The sequence below is a fragment of the Nicotiana tomentosiformis genome, chromosome 7, assembly GCF_000390325.3.
Source record: "Nicotiana tomentosiformis chromosome 7, ASM39032v3, whole genome shotgun sequence".
Taxonomy (NCBI): Eukaryota; Viridiplantae; Streptophyta; class Magnoliopsida; order Solanales; family Solanaceae; genus Nicotiana; species Nicotiana tomentosiformis.
In genome coordinates this window covers 56,740,567-56,763,202 of record NC_090818.1, presented here as the reverse complement: position 1 = coordinate 56,763,202, position 22,636 = coordinate 56,740,567, and the positions used below count along the sequence as shown (strand labels likewise).

Below are 22,636 nucleotides of genomic sequence, written 5' to 3'. Positions count from 1 at the left end.
AAATATTACGAACCGGGTAAGTAGACAATACGCATATGGGATGACATTGGAAATACGGCCTTAACTTCCTTGAGGCGCTTATTAGTGCAAGCGCCAACTTTTCTAGGAGCGGATATCTAGTCTCCGCCTCTCCTAAGGTTCAACTCGTATAATAAACTGGGAATTGCATACCTTGCTCTTCTCGAACCAGGACACCGCTTATGGCGACTTCCGACACTACTAGGTACAAGCAAAGTTTCTCATCGATTTTTGGAGTGTGAAGCAGTGGTGCGCTTGACAGATATCGTTTTAGTCCTTCTAATGCTTGTTGGCACTCCGGGGTCCACGAAAAATCGTTCTTCTTTTTGAGTAGAGAAAAAAAATTTATGACTTCGATCGGATGACCTCGATATGAATCGGCTTAGGGCGGCGATCCGACCCGTTAGTCTTTGCACGGCCTTTACGCTGTCTATGACGGTGATGTCTTCAATAGCCTTGATTTTATCGGGGTTAATCTCTATTCCCCGATGTGATACCATGAAGCCGAGGAACTTGCCCGAACCGACACCGAAGGCACATTTTTCGGGGTTGAGCTTCATTTTGTATTTCCTCAGAATCTCGAACGTTTCCTGCAAATGAATTAAATGGTCCTCTGCGTGCAGGGATTTGACTAACATGTCATCAATATAAACCTCCATTGATTTTCCTATTTGTTCTTCGAACATTTTATTCACTAGGCGTTGGTAAGTGGCCCCTGCGTTTTTTAGCCCGAAGGGCATCACATTATAACAATACGTCCCATATTTAGTGACAAACGAGGTTTTCTCCTGGTCCTCCGGGTTCATCTGTATTTGATTATACCCGAAATAGGCATCGAGAAAAGTGAGGATCTCGTGGCCGCGTGGCATCGATCATGCGATCGATATTGGGCAATGGAAAAGAATCCTTGGGGCATGCTTTGTTCAAATCCTTATAGTCCACGCACATCCTAAGTTTGTCCCCTTTTTAGGGACTACGACTACGTTGGCTAACCATTCGGGGTATTTTACCTCCCGAATGGACCCTATTTTGAGAAGTTTGGTTACCTCGTCCTTTATGAAGGCGTTCTTTCTATCGGACTGGGGTCTTCTTTTTTGCTTCACCGGTCTGAACCGATGGTCCAAACTTAGCTGATGCGTCGTTATGTCCGGCGGGATCCCTGTTATATCTAAATGGGACCGGGCGAAACAATCGATGTTATTGATAAGAAATTGAACGAGTTTCTTCCTGAGTTCAGGGCTCAGCCCCGTTCCCAAGTATACCTTTTGCTCAGGCCGGCGCTCGATTAATACGACTTGTTCTAGCTCCTCGATCGTTGATTTTATGGCATCGGAGTCATCGGGAGTTACGAAAGATCGAGGGACCCTTTGGTCTTCATTCTCTTTGACTTTCTGGCTGTCAGGCTGGGTTGGAGTCACTGTCTGTGATTGCTATTTGTTGTCCCGTTCTCCTTCCGGGCCCGGTCCCTTTATCGGCAAAAGTGAGGATATTGGTTTGGCTTCATCGACGGCGAACATTTCTTTTGCGGCTGGCTGCTCTCCGTATACCATTTTGACATCTCCCGATGCCGGAAATTTGAGGACCTGGTGCAGGGTCGAAGGCACGACTCTCATGTTGTGGATCCATGGCCTTCCGAAAAGGGCGTTATACCTCATATCGCCTTCGATCACGTGAAACTTTATTTCCTGGACAGTTCCGGCCATGTTTATTGGCAAGGCTATCTCCCCTTTGGTGGTTTCGCATGCCATATTGAACCCGTTTAGGACCAGAGTTGCAGGCACGATTCGATCCTGCAGGCCGAGATGCTCTACTACCTTTAATCGGATGATATTGGCCGAGCTACCTGGATCGATCAACACATGCTTAATCTTAGTTTTATTTATGAGTACGGATATTACCAGGGCGTCGTTGTGAGGTTGGATGACCCCTTCTGCATCTTTATCACCAAAGGACAAAGTCCCCATGGGTGTGTACTCTTGAATCCGAGATCGCTTTTCCCTTACCATCGATGTTTTAGTGCGCTTAAGCATCGGTCCCCGGGGGGTATCAGTGCCGCCGATGATCATGTGGATAACGTGCTGTGGTTCTTCTTGCTCGTTCTGCTTGCTGACATCCCTACTTCTAAAATGGCTCTTTGCTCTATCACTCAGAAACTCCCGAAGGTGCCCTTTGTTAAATAGGCGAGCTATTTCCTCTCTTAGTTGCTTGCAATCTTCCATTCTGTGGCCATGGGTTCCATGGTATTCACACGTTTGATTGGGATTTCTCCGAGCAGGATTGGTTTGCATTGGTCGGGGCCATTTAGTGTCTTCGATGCGTCCGATGGCCGATACGAGAGCGGATACGCCAACGCTGAAGTTATACTCTGATAGTCGAGGTGCTTCTATAGGCTCGGCATATTTGTCGAAGCCGCTCTTACTCATAAGCCCCCGAGAATTTTGTCCCCGATCAATTCTTTGACTGTTCCGAACTGCGTTGCGTGTTGAACCATTGTTTACTCGATCAGTGATGTATGGTCGATATCGGTCTCTGTTTGACCTTTGTTCTATGTCGATCTGCTTTTGATTAATAACTGTCCTGTTCTGATGAACAGGTCCGTACGGGGTCCCCGACTGATCGTCCTCGACCCTAATTTTCAATTGATATCGGTTATGTACATCTGCCCAAGTTATCGCCGGGTACTCGATCAAATTTTGCTTCAGCCGGTGTGATGCTGTCGAACTTAGCTCGTTCAATCCTTGGGTGAAAGATTGTACGGCCCAGTCGTCGGTGACCGGGGGTAATTCCATGCGTTCCATTTGAAATCGGGATACGAATTCCCTCAGCATTTCTCCCTGCTTTTGCTTTACTTTGAAGAGGTCTGATTTTCTCGTTGCGACCTTTATGGCACTAGCATGTGCTTTTACGAACGAATCTGCCAACATGGAAAAAGAATCGATGGAATTTAGTGGTAGATTATGGTACCAAATCATAGCTCCTTTCGAGAGGGTCTCCCCGAACTTTTTCAATAGCACGGATTTAATCTCGTCATCTTCCAAATCGTTGCCTTTTATGGCACACGTGTAAGAGGTGACATATTCGTTAGGATCGGTCGTACCGTTGTATTTGGAAATTTCGGGCATACAGACCTTTTTGGGGATTGGCTTTGGTGCCGCACTCGATGGAAAAGGCTTTTGTATGAATTTTTTTGAATCAAGCCCTTTTATCATTGGCGGAGCTACCGGAATTTGATCGACCCTGGCATTATACATCTCCACCCTCTTGTCGTTGGCTTCGACTCGTTTCGTGAGTTCCTCAAGCAGTTTAGTAATTCCAGGATTAGTCCCCGATTCCTGCTCGTTAGATTTTACTATGGCAGGCTCTGTTCTGGGGGTGACCTCTCGAAGTGGGTTGGAAACCGGCCTGCTTTGTGCCCGAGTTTGGCTCTGTAGCTGAGCTATTGCTAATTGTTGGGCTTGTAACATCTCGAAGATCATGCGTAAGCTGGCCCCGATCTCCTCCGGGTTTTGGGTGTCTTGGGCTACGGATTGAGCACCGCCCTGAATACTTCTTTCCGGTTCGGAACGCTGGTTTGCTTCCAAAGCAATTTGTGAATTAACATCTAGTGGTATTCCGGCTCGAATCTCGGGTAGTGCCAAGTTGTTGGTTTCATCTTGAAGGCCAACTTCGTAATCGGTCGGTGAAGCCATTTGGTCGGTGGCTATTCATAGCCGAACCTGAATTGAAGGTTGTTTTCGGAAATAAGTGACCACTATTATCCTCGGCCCCACGGTGGGCGCCAAACTGTTTACCCAAAAAAAGGGATAGAGTTGAATCTATGCGTAGTTCCGAAGATATGTGGTATAACTTAATATAGAATGCTAGGATAAATAAAAGTATGAATATAGGTTGGAGAAAAACGTAATCTATGCCAATCAATTATGAACAGTGAAATTTAGGATTTAACAAAAATAGAATCAATCTAAGAAACTAGAAAGATCACTCTTGCTTGTAGATGGGATAATACAATTTGTGATAGTGTAAGTCCTCCAATGGATGCCTTACAAAAATAATAAACAAGTCCTTTTATAGTGAAGGGGTTTTGGCTCCAAGCATAATAAAATAAACATTCAGTGGGAAACCCATGATAAATCAGCTTTTCCATAATTTCTGCCAAGATTCCCTTTAGTGGGATTACAACGGCTTTTGTCTGTGAGCCCGATCTTGCTTAGAACCCTCGATTTGGTTCGAGCTTGATTTCGGCTCGAACTTGTGATCTTGACTTGAGCTCGATCCCGGTTCGAGCCCTCGAACGGATTCCTGGTCGATGTAGGTTGGTTTTTGGATTATCTGCACGATAGATCTACCCGCGCCATGGTTCGATTCTTGTTCGAGTTTGATTATGATATCGATCTCAACACGGACCGGCTTTCCCAGGCTCTAGATTAGTTCGTGCTCCCCCTCGGGATCTTACTTCGATATATCACCCTTCGAACCGTACCAGACATGCCAAATTTATTTTGACCGTATACAATATTGATTGTGGATAGCTCCAAATATCCTTTATCCAAAGAAAATTTTGTAACCAATAAGATGTTGGTGTCCGACCATAGGGGACTTCTTCTTGTCTGGTATATTAGAAGGTCGCCGTTTTACCATAGAAATGAGAGTCAAAAAAGAGAAATTTCAAGAATTAGGATTACAGTCTAATGATTGTAACTCCGCTCTTTACATTAATTAAATGTAATGTTCAAATTTTAAGAATGTTTTTTCCCTCTGCTTCCATCAGCGTTTCCTTGTTCATGAGCCCACTCCTCCCATTAGAATTCTAAAAGGGCAAAGAAAAAGGAGAGGAAAATATAGGCATTCAGCTTAAACCAGAGCAATGAATCCTTAATCTTAATCTAAACATCATCGTATCATCGTACTTTATTATAAGTGGGAAGATCAAAAGTGAAAGTTGAATTACTATATTACCTAATTAAAACTAAGTGACAATTTTACCCTTTTCTTAAATAATATTTTTATAATAATTTTATATTAAAAAGTAAATTTACTGTATAATAAATGATAAATTTGTTCCACCCTACCAAAACATTCATGGAATGTTGATACACGAAAAAGCAACCAGCAATAAGTTAAGAATTTGAGGAGTTACAATTAATAATATAATATGAACCAAATTCTCTTCAATGCAAATTGTATCTGAATAGTCTTCCTTGGTACAAAAACGTACTCTTCATATAATGTCTCTTCAATTGCTATTTGTACTCTATTTTTTTAGTTTAACTGATATGAATTTCAATATCATCTCCGTTAATCTAAACCTGAAAGCTAATGAAAGGACATTAATCCCATCACCTATGTTCATAAATTAATTAATACATTCATGAACTAACATCTTTTGTATTCTACATGTTGCATGTCTATTCGTTTCCCTCAATTTATCTCTCTCATTTCAGTTATTGCAATTGACTTTTTCTGATAAGCCAATTTATTTGAAGATTTCATCGGAAAAAAGTCATGTTATAAGATGAATGTCTTCAAAATTTGGTGGCAATAGCAGAGCCGAAAAGATTAATGTTCGACTATCTTTGATAGAATTCTTAATTCCGTTACTTTCAAGAACGAGTAATATCAGGGCTATATGATGCAATGCTTTTGGCACAAATCTAATATGCTAGAAAAATAAAAGTGAGTTTTCTATTTTCTTGACCAAATTCTATTCACATAATTCAAAATTATTTGCTTTTTATTGATGTAAATTGAATTATTCTTCTCCCTTCAGACACATGATTATTAACCTTTTTTTAAAGTATAATTTTGTTTGTTTTCAATAAATACAGTACAAATATATATAGATATTGTGTAAGAAGTGGACGATAAATTCACCGAGCTGAGCTCTTTTCCTTTCCGGTGAGAATGAACTTTGTAACATTGGTTGAGTGCCTTAAATCTGTTTCTGAACTACTTTATGAGGATATATTGAATCCAATTGTTGCTTTTGGGTGATTTTTTGTTTAGATAGCACAGAACAATTTTTTTTCTCGCGCATGTTTTCTTTTCATTTATTTTTTTATTTTTTGCTTCTTACTTATCGTGTAAATCTCAGTTTAAGAGTTTGGTCTACCACAAGAAATAAGTTGGTAGAGTTTTGTTTTCATCAAGTTCGTGATCATGAGATTTTCGTTTTCGGGGGAAAATGGATTCACGTGAAGTTTTTGTAGACAATTGAATAGACCTCTCGGCTAGCTTTACTCCGATGGGCATCAACACAAATGAGGTGTGCGTCTTTCTAACTTGAATCTTTATTCTTTGGCTCAGCTTTTGAAATTCTTTTTCCCGGATAATTTCTTATTTGATTGTGTAGTTTGTATTGTAAAAAGTATCTCGTCATATACATCTGAGTATCTTATGGTTAATTTGATATCAAATGTACTTTTTAAATTCGAATCTCTTGTCATTATAATTCTCTCATGTTTGGTACACAAGATGGAACTTCTTGCAATATTGTACTTTTAAAAGTGAATTTTTGGTTTGCTGATGACTAATTTATAAAATTTATGTTTTGCTTTAGTTTTCTTGCTTCCGAGATAATAACATAATCTTATAACCAACTTTTCCTCTCCACTACACCTGTAAAAGATCAACTAAGACGATCATTAAAAGGGACAGAGAATAACAAATGAGCTATTTGATATTGTAGCTACACAATAATGAAAAAAACCAACTAAAGTAATGTAATCGAATATACACATTGTATATGAGGAAATGTTAGGTAGTCGCGACCAAGTGACATATTTTTACCTCACTCATAAACTAAAATAATGTGATTATAAATAATAAACTAAGTTAATGTAATGGTTCATCTTTTCAGATAGAGAATGTTATTCAATTATTTTGAATTTGATTTACTTTGAATTTGAGATATGATCATATATTCTCACTCAAATGAGCTGTAACTTTTAATATGTATAATTTCTAATAGCATATCAACAATATTATTTGAGCAATACGTATGTAATTTAAATTTATTATATTTTAACTTTTATAAAAATAACTTGGAATACACGTGCAACTCACATGTTCAGAAACTAGTTAGTAATAAGTATTAGCAATTGGGTACCGGAGATCCTCATATCTTCTAAACATCCAATGTTTTCCTTTAAATTATGGTATGCAACTACTAAATCATTTAATTATTATGTAGTTGCCTGAACCTAAAAAAAAAAATCATTTCAGCCAATTTGGTGACATAAAGTGCCATGCTATTTTACTGTGGTAAAAATTCAGGTTATTTTCGTAGATTAAATTTAGAAATCTCGACGCAGAGAAAAATGGGAAAATAAAAACATCAACTCCTCTTTCTCCTACCACCCAGCACTAGCGAAAACCAACGTCCAGACTTCCTTCCCCACTTGCAATCACCCCATCACGGTAAAAATTTGTTGAGCCATACCAATCTAATTGGTAGATGTGAGTGGAGATTCAGGTCATCACAAATTATTAAACAGATGAGAATGATATTCCTTAAAAGGATACGTTAACTTACTATGCACAGCAGCGAAATTCAAATGCCTATTCATAGATTGACTAAAACCAAGGCAAACACATATAAGAAACTTCGAAGGATCACATTAAAGATAGCTGTTATTGCCAATAAACTAACTTGCACTAATAGAGCACGATAAGTTTCTGCTAAGACATTTAAATGGTCAAGATATCACACTTCGAATAGAACTTAAATCCTTGTACTCTCTTATATAGTCAACACGTCACAATTTGAATACTTTATTACGAATTTGAGTCTAGTGTTTCCCTGTACCTCGAGCAAGTTATTTCTCTCACCTGTTTACTGTGTGGAATGAAAAATACTAGCATAACAAAAGAAATTGTACAGTTGTGAAGTTATACCTAAAAACAATCTTGGAAGGATCAAGGCAAATTTAGTACCTCTCAGCTGATGAATGTATTGAAAAAGCAACTATCTTTCCTTTTTTTTCTTTCTAAAACACAGCATCTCACTTTCATTGATTGGTAAATTTGAACCTAATTGCCTTAAATCAAACAGTTCTCAGAGTATTCAGGAACTATCAGCTGCAATATGTAGGTGATGTTCTGTTGATTTTTCATACAAAAACCCAACACGGGAAGCAAATTCACAAACAAGAATATCGAACATCTTGATTTAGGTAAACTGAGATCATTTGGGGCAAGACCCCTGCAGCCCTGCACTTCAGATCAACTATTGGTATGTTCCCTGTTTTATTCTGTATCAGCCAAACACTCAGCAATTCTATGTTGTATGATCCACGTCCAATTGTCTATTCAAATCCTAGATATTATTTGACAGTATATTGTCTTTGTTATGATAGTACTACTCCTGGAATTGTCTAATCTGCAGCGCAGCAAAAGCAATTACAACCCTTTTGAACACGACGGAAGTAACTAACAGCTCTTGATTACCTTATTGGTAGTTGATGGTAAGAAGAGAGACTTGGGAATATGGCACAGCTACTCCTCAGAAAATTCAACAAATACCGGCAATCTCTTCCTTCCAGAAAGACCATAGAGAACAGTCTGTATATGAGCATTAACATCTTCCCTGGAAGGACATTTTTCACCAGAAGAAGGCAAAGAAACCTCGATATTATCATCCAGGGGAGACCAGTCAGTGCCAGAGATAACAATTGTGGAGGTGGTGGAACTGGGGCTACTGTCGCTGCTTGGGGGCTCTTTGTCTTTAGTAGACACGACTTTTTTAACAGTAGTAGGCGTGGCCATTGCTGCTGATTCTGTTGAAGATGCGGCTGAGTGGACCTGGTGATGAACAGATCGGCCCCTCGGTCCATATGCACGTGATCCTGAACTGTATGACCTGCTGCTCAGTGCCTACAAACATAACCATGTGACGATGATCACAATGAATTTTCACAATGAACTTTAATTGATACGTTATAATCCTAAAAAAGATAAATTCAGCGGTAAATACAATTAGCTAAATTGTTAATACCTCAGAATGATTCCTGTTGGCGAAAGCAGTTGGGCGTAAATCTTCTTTTCCGTGTACAAACTGTTTAATTGAAGCGATAGATGTTTTGAGTTGTGGATTTTAGTAAAGTTGACTAATGAGAAAATTTGTGGTTGAGATCAATGTCAAAACTAGAAAGTTGATCTCAACCGTACAATGAGTGCACGAATATTCCAGAAGCATTGGATCATATTCTTTTGAGAAAGAGAGAGAGAAGAAAGAGAAGAGAGAGACCCGGCATTTGGAACCAAAGCGGCACGTGCCGGTATCACCCCACCACCGACAAACTTCCGACTTGTGAGAGCTATTTTCACTTCCTGATGTTGACGACGACAACCTTCCGCCGGAATCTGACGTTGACGGCAACGATTTAGCTCTTGCGCCATGTTTCGGCTCAACGAGAATGCCGTCCATGACTACCACATCCTCTTCGACTTTCACCGGAGTCCTGAACGCCGTCGGAATCTCGATGTTCTCAATCGAAGCTAGAGGCGAACGGAAAACGCCGCCGCCGCCGGAACCGCTTCTGCTTCCGCTGCTAGTATTGACCAGAGAACGACGCTCCGGCGAATCGCTGGCAAACGACACCGGTGAGCTGGAATGAAGGTATCGGGCTAGCGGAGAGAGTACTCTATTGGAAGAACTACCAGAACTATCTGAAGAAGCGTAAGGATTGAGGATCCGAGTTTTTGGTCCAGGATAAAAACGGCCACGGCCGATGAAGTTTTGAGAGTTGATTGGTGAAACATCCAAGGACTGGACTTTGGAAGCTTGCGAATCGTTACTGTTACCGTAGAAAAAATCCATACTTTCCTCAAATTCTTCTGCAATCACAAACCACAAGCATATAATATACAATAAAACCCTAATTTAAATCGAACAGTATTAATTAAACATCTTTACACTAAAGTTTGATCGCTCTGACTTTCGATCTCGATTTTTGAGTATCAGCTCCCGCCAAATTTTCAAACTTTATTGGTAGAAGAAATGGAGTCGGAATATCAGATAATATACATGAGAATAATAAATTCATTCGGAAATTTAGGATAAATACTTAATTAAGAAGAGAACCTCAGTAAGATCTGGGTTTTTCTAATCAACCGTGAAAAATTCATCGGAATTCTAGCGATCACAATTCAGAAGCACATAAAATTCAAAAAAATTAACTGATTTAATAACAAGATAGAATGTCAAATGAACATATTAAAACCTAAAATCAGTTCGCTCACTTTTGAGATTTGAGTTTTGAGTTTGACCTCTCGCCAAATGTTAAAACTTCACTGAATCAGAACAGAGGCGCAAAAATAGGATAACATATATGAAAATGAGACATTAACGCGGAAATTTACGATAAATTCAATCAACTGAGAAGAGAACCTCAAAGGAGATGCGAATTCATTCAAGCAGATTCGTGAATGTGCTTCGAACTTTGAATGCGAATACCGTATGCGTGCGATTTCAGAGTATTTTGAATTTCAGAGTTCGTCTAGGTTTAGAAGCAGAAGAGTTCTACTGGTAGAGAATTTATGAACCCTAATTCCTAGTTATGAAGAAGACGTGGTATTTATAGGATTCGTCAACAGTCTTCTCTTTGGAGGGACACCGCCAAAACAGTGTCTTCATTTTCCGGTTACAAAATGATGAGGGGATTAAGTTTGCAATAGCTTCCCTATTTAGCCTTCGTCCTAATAATAAAGTAATAAGTCTTCTCAAATGGAGTATAGTGAATAATTTTTATAAAAAATAAAAAATTTAAAACGAAATAACGCTATAGCCAAATGCAGTTATTATGTCAACTACTTTTATTCAAGTGATTGTCCTTCACTTTAGAAAGTATGCGATTGTCCGAACAAATTAGTCCACGCTCAATCAACATTCCGAACTGTCTTGATACAAACAGTTCAATGGATGTGATAGCAGAGAGAAAGAAAAAAGTAGTAGTTCTGAAAAAAACACGTATTCTCACCTCAATGCTATACTTCAGCAGCTGGGAACTTTGATGCTTTAGAAAAAAAAAGAAGGAAAAAAAAGAAGTTGCATCCACCCTGATAGGCTAACCTGAGCTCCCCTAGGACTTATTGCATGAACTGACAAGACTTGTTATTGGCCAATTGAAAAAAGACTAAGTTGACTTGACGAGATTCAATCTAATTTCTTATGCCCCTATTTGACGTTATATGATTCTGGTTTTCTAATGATGATTCTAGTAAATTTTGAATGTTTCTTAGTTTTAGAGAGCATAATCGCATGTTTAGATTAATTGAAACTCAAGAATACTCAATTGAATGACACAAGTACTAAATTAGAAATATAACAATAACTCAAACAACAAAATTTTTATTTTCCTTTTTTTAATTAAATTCATGAAATTATGCTATTTTACATCCTTTGGGGCGCACGTATTTTACATGGCAGAATAAGAAAATTAAAAACAGCCAATATCTTCATAATACGTGGATAGTTTCCCAGCAGTGCAACTACTAGCAATTAGTAGTAATATTTTCCACCATTCCAAAATTTGGATGCAACGAGAAAAAAGATGTTGACACACTGAGTCAATGGGTTGTATTTGACATAGGCCTAACAATAGTCATCTACTTAAATTTTCACAACAACAACAACAACATATCTGTTGGTCCAAGTGAAGGTTAATTTTGAAAATTGACAAAGAAAGCTCAAGCATGAATCAGGTCCATCCCTTGTGTGCATAAATACGAGCAGATTCGAACATGTGGGATGCACGTGAAGGAGATAAGATTAACTTGGTCTAATTAATATCCCCTGATCGAAAAGGGTTGCATAATTGATAAGGAGAAGGACCCCTTAATCAAAGAGAACACTATCCAAGATAAGGGAGGAGTTAGAAGTTGAGATCAACTAGAACTCTTCCACCAAGGAAGAGTAGCATTGGAACTCTAGTTGTTTTCTACTCTACTAACTCTATAAATCGCAGCAAGTTCTCATTCTACAGGTGACACACAAAAGCAGAAGTTAAATGTGAATTGAGAGCAAAATAGCAAGGCATTTTGCAAGCAGTTCGTGTGTGATTCAGGTGTGCGAACCTGAAGCTACATGAACCAGAGAGAAGAACCAGTTCCAAGTGTCTGTCTTTTATTCTAGTTCAATTGTAGTAGGTGTTTTCATATTGTACCTTTCAGCTTTATCTAGAGGCAATTGTAATAGGTACTCAGAGTATTCAAGTTAGAGTTAACTTGAAGTTGTCGCAGCAGTTAGAGGCTGGTTGCTACAACGGGATTAGAGTTAATCCTAGGTTTACAAAAATATTTTGTAAATGTAGTTTTTGGCTCAGTGATTTAGTGGAGAGTTTGGAAAAATCCTACTGAGAAGTAGGTCGTGATTTTTTCACCTTTTGAGCCAGGTGTTTTCCACGTAAAAATCCTTGTGTTCTTTAATTTCTGCATTTATTATTCCGCAACAGTAGTATAAGGAACACATAGAAGAACCAGGTCCTTCTATAATCTGTGCACGCAAAAATTAGACACCACACAAATCATCCCCTCCCCCTCTTGTGTGGTATTGAAGTTAAAACATCAATTGGTATAAGAGCAGGTTATCCTTGAAGAGGCTAACACCTTAGGAGAAGATCAAGATGAGTGCACCACCTGGAAACTGGGAAGGGCAATCCACTGCTAGGCCACCACTCTTCAACGGCCAGTATTACTCTTGGTGGAAAAACAGGATGAGAGATCACATCATAGGAGAAGACTATGAGCTATGGGACATTGTCACAGATAGTCCACTGGCTACCATGAAGATAAATGCCGAAGAAGAAGAGGTGCCAAAAACAAGAGCTGACTGCACTGCTGACGACTTGAGGAAATGGGAGAAGAATGCTAAAGCCAAGAAATGGCTCGTGTGTGGACTTGGTCCGGACGAGTACAATAGAATTCAAAGCCGTACTACTGCTAAGGAAATTTGGGACACTTTGCAAGTGGCTCATGAAGGAACACCTCAGGTGAAGAGGTCCAGAGGAACTTTACTATATTCTCAATATGCGAGTTTCACTATGAAGGAAGGGGAAACCATCCAAGAGATATATACAAGGTTCACCACACTAACAAATGAACTTAAGTCTCTTGGAAGGGTTATTCTCAAAGAAGACAAAGTTGAGAAGATTTTGACAAGGGTTCTGCCAGTCTCATGGGAGAGCAAAAACACTGCTAAATAAGATTAACTTGGTCTAATTAATATCTCCTGATCTAAAAGGGTAGCATAATTGATAAGGAGAAGGACTCATCTAAATAATATCTCCTGATAGAAAAAGATTGCATAATTGATAAGGAGAAGGACTCCTTAATCAAAGAGAACACTATCCAAGATAAGGGAGGAGTTAGAGGTTGAGATCAACTAGAACTCTTCCACCAAAAAGGTTGTGCTTTACACTTTGAACAGTGATGTTTATAACCTAATGAACCTAGTCCTTTATGATAAGTGAAATTTTTTCTAACATTGTATTGATGTTGGGCTAAGTTGAAACATGGCCTAAGCTTATGAAAAATACAGAATTTGTCATCATCAAAAAAGGAGAATTTGCCCAAGTGAAGGTTAGTTTTGAAGATTGACAAAGGAAGCTCAGGCATGAACCAAGTCCATCTCTTATGTGCATAGACACGGGCAGATTCGAACATGTGGAATGCACGTGAAGGAGATAAGATTAACTTGGTCTAATTAATATCTCCTGATCGAAAAGGGTTGCATAATTAATAAGGATAAGGACTCGTCTAAATAATATCTCCTGATCGAAAAGGGTTGCATAATTGATAAGGAGAAGGACTCCTTAATCAAAGAGAACACTATCCAAGATAAGGGAGGAGTTAGAGGTTGAGATCAACTAGAACTCTTCCACCAAGGAAGAGTAGCATTGGAGCTCTAGTTGTTTTCTACTCTACTAACTTTATAAATCGCAGGAAGTTCTCATTCTACAGGTGACGCACAAAAGTAGAAGTTAAACATGAATTGAGAGCAAAATAGCAAGGCATTTTGCAAGCAATTTGTGTGTGATTCAAGTGTGCGAACCTGAAGCTACATGAACCAGATAGAAGAACCAGTTCCAAGTGTCTGTCTTTTATTCTAGTTCAATTGTAGTAGGTGTTTTCATATTATACCTTTCAGCTTTATCTAGAGGCAATTGTAATAGGTACTCAGAGTATTCAAGTTAGAGTTAACTTGAAGTTGTCGCAGCAGTTAGAGGCTGGTTGCCACAACGAGATTAGAGTTAATCCTAGGTTTACAAAAGTATTTTGTAAATGCATTTTTTGGCTCAGTGATTTAGTGGAGAGTTTGGAAAAATCCTACTGGGAAGTAGGTCGTGATTTTTTCACCTTTTGAGTCAAGTGTTTTACACGTAAAAATCCTTGTGTTCTTTAATTTCTGCATTTATTATTTCGCAATAGTAGTATAAGGAACACATAGAAGAACCGAGTCCCTCTATAATCTGTGCACACAAAAATTGGACACCACACAAATCACCCCCCTCTTGTGTGGTATTGAAGTTAAAACATCAATATCCTAAGTATTTATTTAAGGAGATGGTTACACATGAGTCTCAGAGAGAACCACAAGAATTTATATAGCGCAGCATTTTTCAGGGCTCCTCCAAGTAATGACATAAGGCCACCCTCTCGGACTCTACCTTAGCTTCTGGAATTACAAACCCAAAGCTTTTGTCTATGTCGCTTCTTTTAACTCCAAGGCAAGTGGTTTCTTTCATCCTGATTCTCGAAAGCAAGGGACTGGAAGTAGATGATGAAACTTTAATCGACAAGGGAACCAATACCTGTAATGGTATGAGTCATTGCCTTTTAACGAATGAATAATTGAATATGAGTCCATGCTTACTAAGGAGAAAGAATGAATGTTGTCAAATGTGCTTTAATTTGTACAGTGGAGGCAACAGGGATAAGTCCAGGTCCGATCACGCTTCTAAATGTAGCTGCTGTGAGCTACGCGTAGACCTTCTCTCCTCCTTGCCATTCCAATTTGGCACATTTTCCCACTCCCCGGCTGCAATGCTTACCACCATCGCGAGCCTTGCAAAAGTCAGTGTTACCTTGCGCACTCTTTTCACAGTTTTCAAATTTGCAGAGCTTACCTCCTCTATGCTTAACAAAATAATCTGTAATCTCCCCTCCCCCCCCCCCCCCCTCGGGCACTCTTAGTGCATCCTGAACAGCACACCTCTTCCCATCCCCCGTGAGAAACACGACAAATTTATGCCTCCATGTTCACTCTTGGGGCATATCCCACCATCATCAAAGAGACAACACTTTCCACCATTATGGGCCTTGCAACAACGTCCACCACCTAGAGATATGCATAAGCCAACTTGGCCCTCAATACTACGAGTGTATCCTTCTACCTTGCATCTCTTAACCCCACAATGCCTGATCGGCCCACGTGCTTCTTTAGTGCAACCTCCAAAAAAATCATATCATTTCCCACCACTATGTACTTTGTAGTAGTTTGTTCCCCCTTTCGCACTTTTGGTACATCCAGGTGCTGGCACCTCCTCCATCCACCATGAACTTTACAGATACAGCCCTGCTCTCAGCACCTTTATTGCAGCCAGACTTCTGGCATCTCTGTCCGCCCTCATGCCCAATACAAAGACCCGTTTCCCCTCGGATCCTTTTGTACATCCTACAAACTCGCATCTCTTGAAATTGCTAGTCCTATGCTCTGAGGATGTAGCCTTTGTAGTTGGCTCAGAGATGGCACTCCTTGAATAGTCAGAGATAACATTAGGTTCAGAGCTCAGCTCAGGGAAATGGCAACGTTTTGCATCCATCTCTAACATATCTGCAGCTTGCAAGGATATAGAGTTGTTTCCTATTCTTGGTGCCAGAAGAAGTGATGGCATGTATCCACCTGACTTCTCCACTGGTGTAGAAACTTCATCAACAATAGGAACTGTTCGTATATCAACATCTGAAGATAATTGATAAAAATGATGAGGTTGACCAAAATTACTTTGAGTGGTAGTATAAAAATCAAACATGTTAGAAATTTCATCAGTCCTCTAAGATATCCCAAGTTTCAAAATTGAATAACCCTCAGATACCAAGCCCTGATTTAACGAAGTAGTAAGTCCTTTATTTTTATTGCTTCCAACAGGATAATAGTCATCAGATTACATATTATGTGTTGGGCGCAAACCAAGAACCAACTTATACCCACTCATCAACAACATTCTTGCGCATATCATGGTTTCCTTTTTTGGTTTCACTGCCTGTTAAAAGACCAACTCCAGCCTTTTGATTTTCAGTTTAATGCTAAGTCTTTAGTTATTAGTCTATTTTTTCCTGTTACTTAATTAGTTACCTGATTATTAACATGTAATGCCACTATTTTTCTTAATGGTCAGGGGAAGTTAGTAGAAGTAATTTTCAGTTTTATAGCTATTGGATTTGTTGTGTTAGTGGGCAAGTATGATGTAATATACATGGTCTTGGATGCCCATATAAAGGCCATCATCTACCTTGAATGTTACCTACTTCCAAGAAAATTTATTAGCTTTGTTTTTTCTCTGCTTTTACAGATATAATCTTGCTTTTGAGTGTCTATTTTAGAACAAGAAAAGCTTCTATTTCCTTTAGTAACAGCCTGGTAGATTGTTGTGTCTTAGGTTTTTCAACAGTTTGGTATCAGAGAAAGATTCCTTTGTGGGAGATCATCTATTGTAGTTCCCTATACTATGAGATTTTTTATTATCGATAATGATAGACCTACAAACTTTTGGCGGAATGAAAAAGCTCAACCACAGTAACTACAATACATGGTCAACTTGCATATGTGGGAGTTGTTAATGGTAGCAAGGTGATACAACCAGAAGCAAAAGATGCAAACGGCACATTGAGGAAGTGGAAGATAAAAGTGGGCTAGGGTATGTTTGCTTTAAAGACGACGGTTGAAGAGGATGTGCTAGAGCATATTCAAGATGTCACCACCCCTAAGAAAGCTTGGGATACGTTTGCCAAGCTATTTTCTAAGAAAAATGATACGAGGCTTCAACTCTTAGAGAGTGAATTGCTCTTGATAGCACAACGCAACATGATGTTTGCAGAATACTTTCATAAGGTAAAGATACTATGCTGAGAGATCTTAGAGTTAGATACACAAGATCCAATTGGAGAGACGAGGATGAAGCGAATCATCATCCATGGTTTGAAGCCTGAATATAGAGGCTTCATTGCTACTGTACTACAAGGAAGGCAAATCTGCCATCACTTGTAGAGTTCGAGAATTTGTTAGCAGGTCAGGAAGCCTTGGCCAAGAAAATGGGAGGAGCTTCACTAAAGGGTCAAGAGGAAGCACTTTGTGCCAATAAAGGTAGATGGAACTCCAATCAATACAACGGTGGTGAATCCAAAAGAAATAATGACAAAGAAAAAAGTCATCAAGGAGAAGAAAGCTCTAGTCCGGGGGGATTCAAAGAACCATTGGGGCAACAACAAGAGGTTTGAGGGGAAACAATCTCCTTTCAGTATCACAATTAACATCTTCTGCTCATTTTGTCTTGTTTGGTCCAGAGGATGTGAATGTATATCGTAACCTCGAGGTTGTAGAAAAGCCGATAATGAAGGTACAAAGATCATAGTCTGTCTATGTGCTATCGGCGGAGACTGCATATTTAGACAAGTCAAGGAAAAACGAGACTGCAGACTTATGGCATATGCGACTAAGTCATGTCAATTATTATGTAATGATGAAGCGGTCAATGGTCAAATTAAAGGGATTCCTCAAATTGAAGTGAGATCAGACATTATATGTGGAAAAGCTCACTAACTGTTGTACGAAGAGTCCAAGTTTAAAGCGAAGGAACCGCTAAAATTGATCCATTCTGATGTGTTCGAACCAGTTAAGCAAGCCTCTATTGGTTGTATGAGATACATGGTGGCCTTTATTGATGACTTATCCAGGTATGTGTGAGTTTACTTATGAAGTAAAAGTCTTCAACTCTTTCAAAGTGCAAGGAGGAAGCAGAAGCGGAGGTTGGTCAAAGAATTCGTTGTCTACGCACTGACAACGGTGGAGAGTACATCTCAGATGATTTCTTTGATATTCTTCACGAGAGCAGAATACGCCATCAGTTCAAATTATGGAACATGAAGCCTACTGTTAGTTATTCCAGAGTTTTTGATGTGTATATATGCTATATATGATATATATTTGTTCCTGATCACTTACATAGCAATTATGGACAAGAAGACTGTTAGATGTATCTTTGTAGGCTATGATAGTCAAGGAAAAGGGTGGTGATAATACTGTGATCGAAAAACGGGAAAGTGCTACACTTCTCAGAATGTGGTATTTGATGAAGCTTCTTCATGGTGGTCTTCAGATAAAGAAGTGCTTCCAGAATGAAGCGGATCTAGGATTTTGTGAATGAGTGCACCACTAAAAAAGTAAAAAAAAAAGTATTAAGTAGGAATTGATCCATATTCTTCTAGGAGAATAACTTACTATTCAACTAAGTGTACCATTCAGTCTTTTTTAAGTATGGGTGTCAACACATAAATTAGACAAATTCTAGGAAATATGTACAAAAAAAACCTATGATGGAAAGACCATGAGTTCACGTGCCCCATGATTTGGACTATACATTCGCCTTCCAAAGTCAGATGTTTTCATAGTTGTGCTGAACTCGTCCCAGATCCAGTTGAGTCTAGATAAAGCTAAAGGTGCAACTATTGAAAATAATATTGTTGAAGAAGATGTGACGAAAAAATGGTGTGCACCAACAACCATGTGAAGAAGGCAAGCCTAGTGGAGCAAACTCACAACCTCCACTTAGAAGGTCAACAAGAACAGAAAGCCAAATCCCAGGTATGCCAATGCTACCATAGTAGAAGAAGCAATTAAAAAAGAATCAACCAGAGACTTTTGAGGAAGCGTTTCAGAATCCGAAATGGATTAAAGCTATAGAGGAAGAAATTACTATGCTAGAACGGAATCAAACTTGGGATCTCGTGTCAAAGCCAAGGGATGTCAAACTTATTTCTTGAAAATGAGTTTACAAGATAAAGCGCCACACAGATAAATCAATTGAAAGACACAAAGCTCGCCTTGTAGCTCGGGGGTTTTATCAGCAATATGGACTGGACTATGATTAATATTTAGTCCAGTTGCAAAGCTTACAACTGTTCGGGTCCTACTTGCACTTGCAGCTAGTAAGGTTTGGAACCTATGGTAGATGTGAAGAATATATTTTTGCATGGAGAGTTGGATCGGGAGATCTGAATGTATCAACCGATGGGGTTTCAAAGTTAAGAACATCACGAGTATGTGTGAAAACTCCGAAAGGCACTCTATAGATTAAAGCAAGATCCAAAGGCGTGGTATGGTAAGATTGCTGAATTTCTTACTCATAGTGGTTATTGTGTAGCACCAACTGATTCCAGTTTGTTTGTGAAAATTGTTGACAGAAAACTAGCTAAAGTGCTACTATATGTAATGTGGATGACCTTATCCTAACAGGAGATTGTGAAGAAGAAATTCTACAAACAAAGGAAAACTTGTCAGTTCGCTTCAAGATAAAGGAACTTGGATAGCTCAACCACTTTCTTGGTTTGGAGATTGATCGGAATTTGTCTGCATCAGCAAAAGTATTCAAAGGATTTGCTGCAGAAGTTTGGAATGCTCAACGCCAAACCAATTACAACACCGATAGAGCCAAATGTTAAGATATGTGCTCATGAAGGGAAAGACCTGGAAGATGCAACAATGTATCGACAATTAGTGGGTAGTTTGATCTATTTAATGCTAACAAGACCCAATATTTCTTATGTTGTTGGTGTGATGAGTCGGTACATGCAGAATCCAAAGAAACCTCATTTGGAAGACTGTGTATGTGTTTATGTTTGGATCCAGAGCAATTTCTTGGTGTAGCAAGAGGCAACCAACTGTGCCATTGTCAACAACAGAAGAGGAATAATGAGCAGCAGCGATGGCAGCTCAAAAAACCAGGCTTCCGCATGCATCATGTTATTTCGATCCCAACAAATTCCACGTCAAGAACAAATGAAAAAAAATTACTAAATTTGAAATAAAAAGTTGCTGGAAAATTAGAAGACAACACTTGAAAAAATAAGAAGAATAAAACGGGAATGACGAAGAGAGATTTAAAGTGACCCAACACTTGGTGTCTCTTTGCAGACATTTTCCCCTCTTTCTAAGCGCATGTTCATTTCCTCGTTGTTGTCTTTTTGGATGCGTCTTGTCATGGGCTGCTTTTTAGCCACGCCCCATGACCCCTTAGACACGCCCCGTGGCGTCTTGGCAAGCCTCCCAACGCCTAGCGCCACGGTCGGCCATGTGATCTCCGCAACGCTAAGTGACAAGCGCGCATGTGCCTCTGTCGCCCCACCGATAGTCCTTGCCAGTGCCTAGCGGCTGGCGAATGCCAATAGTGCCACTTACACAGACGATGCCGCGCGCACATGCCATCATGTTGCCAACAACACCGCGTGCACAGACAGTGTCGCGCGCGCAAATCCGATGCCAAGTGCCAGTGCCTAGCCGCAGGCAGATCCAAATAGTGTCGCGCGCGCCGATAACACCTCGCGCGCAAACCCTGATGCTCAAGACAAAGTTGCTGCCTAAGTCCTTTTCATTATAATTATAGAGTAGTTTTACTCATTTTCTTTTAGTGTGCTTCTACAGCTTTTATAGGTCAAGTCATGTAACTTTGGTTTATATTTTTAAGCATTATTAAGGGGGATCAAGCATTCCAACATTCAAGCAAGCAAATATTTCTCTGTACTGGTGTCTCCCCCCCCCCCCGACACCACGTAGTTTTTTGTAATAGCTTTCATTCATTAATGCAATCAACTTTCAAACTCAATTGCTCATTTTAGTTCTCTCAATTGCTCACGATATTGGTTTTTCCATACGGCACTGACAATCTCGTCTAGCGTACAAAGGGGACTTCAGTTGGTGGACAACAACCACACTGACATCGGTTACTTAGCCTTACGTCGCCCTTTCAAGGAATCTCAGGAAGGCATCACGTAACAGTTGGTATCGGAGCATAGGCTCGACATCGAACGAGGGAACGCATTGCCATTACCACTATTCCCGATCATGGTGAATTACGGGGATCGCATCGCGTCCCTTCAAAAGACGGTTGACGTATTACGGCCCATCGTGGATACAGTGCATGATCTAAAAACCAGCCTAGTGCAAAGGTTGGACGACCTGGATCGCAGAATGTGGCAGGCCAAAGTTGACATAGCAAACATCAATCGCGACTCTGAGGAAGACTGGAAAACGGCAACCGTAGAGGCAGCCGAAATTCATGGCAAATATGAGGACCTCCAACAGGATCGTGCCGAGGATTTATCCCATCGGGAACTAGAGGCAGACAGAATGACTGTCATGCAGCAAACCATAAACAACTTGACAGGCTAGCTCAATGTTGTCAATGCTTCCCTTCAAGGCCTGCTTAGAGGAGGAAAAAACTAAATCAGGGGTGCCATGAACATCGCCCCTGTGCCACAAAAGCTGAAAATTCCGGAGTCAAAGCCATACAATGGAGCTCGGGATGTTAAAGAAGTGGAGAATTTCATCTTCGACATCGAACAATACTTCGATGTCGTAGGACAGTTGGACGAAGCCAAAAAGGTAGCAACTGCTGCCATGTATCTTCAAGGTGATGCTAAACTCTGGTGGCGAGTGAAATACGAAGTCATCAGGGCCGGGGAAGATACTCTCAATACATGTGCATAACTGAAGGCAGCCATACGCCTGCAGTTCTTCCCAGAAAACGTGGAATACAATGCACAGAGAAAGCTGCGGGAATTCCGCCAGACTAGGTCAGTGCAGGATTACGTGCGGGAATTCTCCGTGCTCATGCTAAACATACAGGATATGGGGGACAAAGACAAACTATTCGCATTCATAGTAGGTTTGAAACCTCATGCTCATATAGAGCTGCAAAGACAAAGGGTAGATACCCTGCCCAAGACGATCCAAGCTGCAGAATGCCTTGTGGATTATCATATGGAAACCCAGAAGGATAGGCCTCAGCTGCCTGTCCGTGGGGGATACAACATGAGCCATCCTAGCAACGGTGGCCCTAGCAGAAGTGGAGGAGATCGAAGCGCATCCAAATCTAAGACTCTTTCCTCTAGCAGCAACAGTGTTGCATCAGTCAACAACAATCTGGGGAGAAAGTCCCCTTCAGAATGCCGTCATTGTAGCGGGGAACATTGGAGCAATCAATGCCCATATACACAAATCAATGCTAATCAGACTGTTAAAGATGAGTCAGATGATGACGACTCAGACGGCGCAGAGCAAGTAGGTGCCTTCAATGCAATTGTTGGCTCCATCCCTGATACCTTAGCGGAAACCAGTGCTGGTAACCCTAAGAAGAACGCATGCCCAATCGCCAATAAAGGGAAACAGAAGGCGGATGAGAGGCCTCCTACCACACAAGAGAGGACCTTAATGTTTATCGAAATGAAAGTAAACGGCAGACCCATTCAGGCAATGATAGACACGGGTGCTACCCACAACTACTTGGCCTCGACCTAGCTACAACGCCTCAGTCTAGTTATGCAAAAGCGTAGGGGTCGTGTCAAGGCT

At 40.1% G+C, this 22,636-nt stretch overlaps 1 protein-coding gene and 1 pseudogene across 3 annotated transcripts; both read right to left on the bottom strand.

Moving 5' to 3' along the window:
• Nucleotides 1-7,932: 7,932 nt before the first annotated feature.
• Nucleotides 7,933-10,710, bottom strand: LOC104086527 (uncharacterized). Of its 3 annotated transcripts, XM_018767475.3 has the most exons (5): nucleotides 10,406-10,710; nucleotides 9,263-9,852; nucleotides 9,011-9,070; nucleotides 8,464-8,889; nucleotides 7,933-8,395 (listed from the first exon to the last, which is right to left on the bottom strand). In XM_018767475.3, the coding sequence occupies exons 2-4, from the start codon at nucleotides 9,833-9,835 to the stop codon at nucleotides 8,512-8,514; spliced, it is 1,011 nt and encodes a 336-aa protein (XP_018622991.1). In that variant the 5' UTR covers nucleotides 9,836-9,852; nucleotides 10,406-10,710; the 3' UTR covers nucleotides 7,933-8,395; nucleotides 8,464-8,511. The 3 variants fall into 3 exon arrangements, with proteins under 3 accessions (XP_018622991.1, XP_070037661.1, XP_009589112.1); XM_070181560.1 differs by having other exon boundaries at nucleotides 7,933-8,889; XM_009590817.4 differs by lacking the exon at nucleotides 10,406-10,710 and adding an exon at nucleotides 9,932-10,395 and having other exon boundaries at nucleotides 7,933-8,889.
• A 4,281-nt stretch (nucleotides 10,711-14,991) lies between these two features.
• On the bottom strand, nucleotides 14,992-16,046 carry LOC117274257 (probable WRKY transcription factor 19; annotated as a pseudogene).
• Nucleotides 16,047-22,636: the final 6,590 nt, after the last annotated feature.

Bases quoted from the DNA above. Each gene is read 5' to 3' on its own strand.
- LOC104086527 (XM_070181560.1), bottom strand. From the start codon at position 9,835: ATGGATTTTTTCTACGGTAACAGTAACGATTCGCAAGCTTCCAAAGTC. The intron at 9,071-9,262 runs GTCTCTCTCTTC...TCAATTAAACAG, and splicing joins GCTTTGGTTCCAAATGCCGG to TTTGTACACGGAAAAGAAGA. The intron at 8,890-9,010 runs GTATTAACAATT...TTATGTTTGTAG, and splicing joins CCAACAGGAATCATTCTGAG to GCACTGAGCAGCAGGTCATA.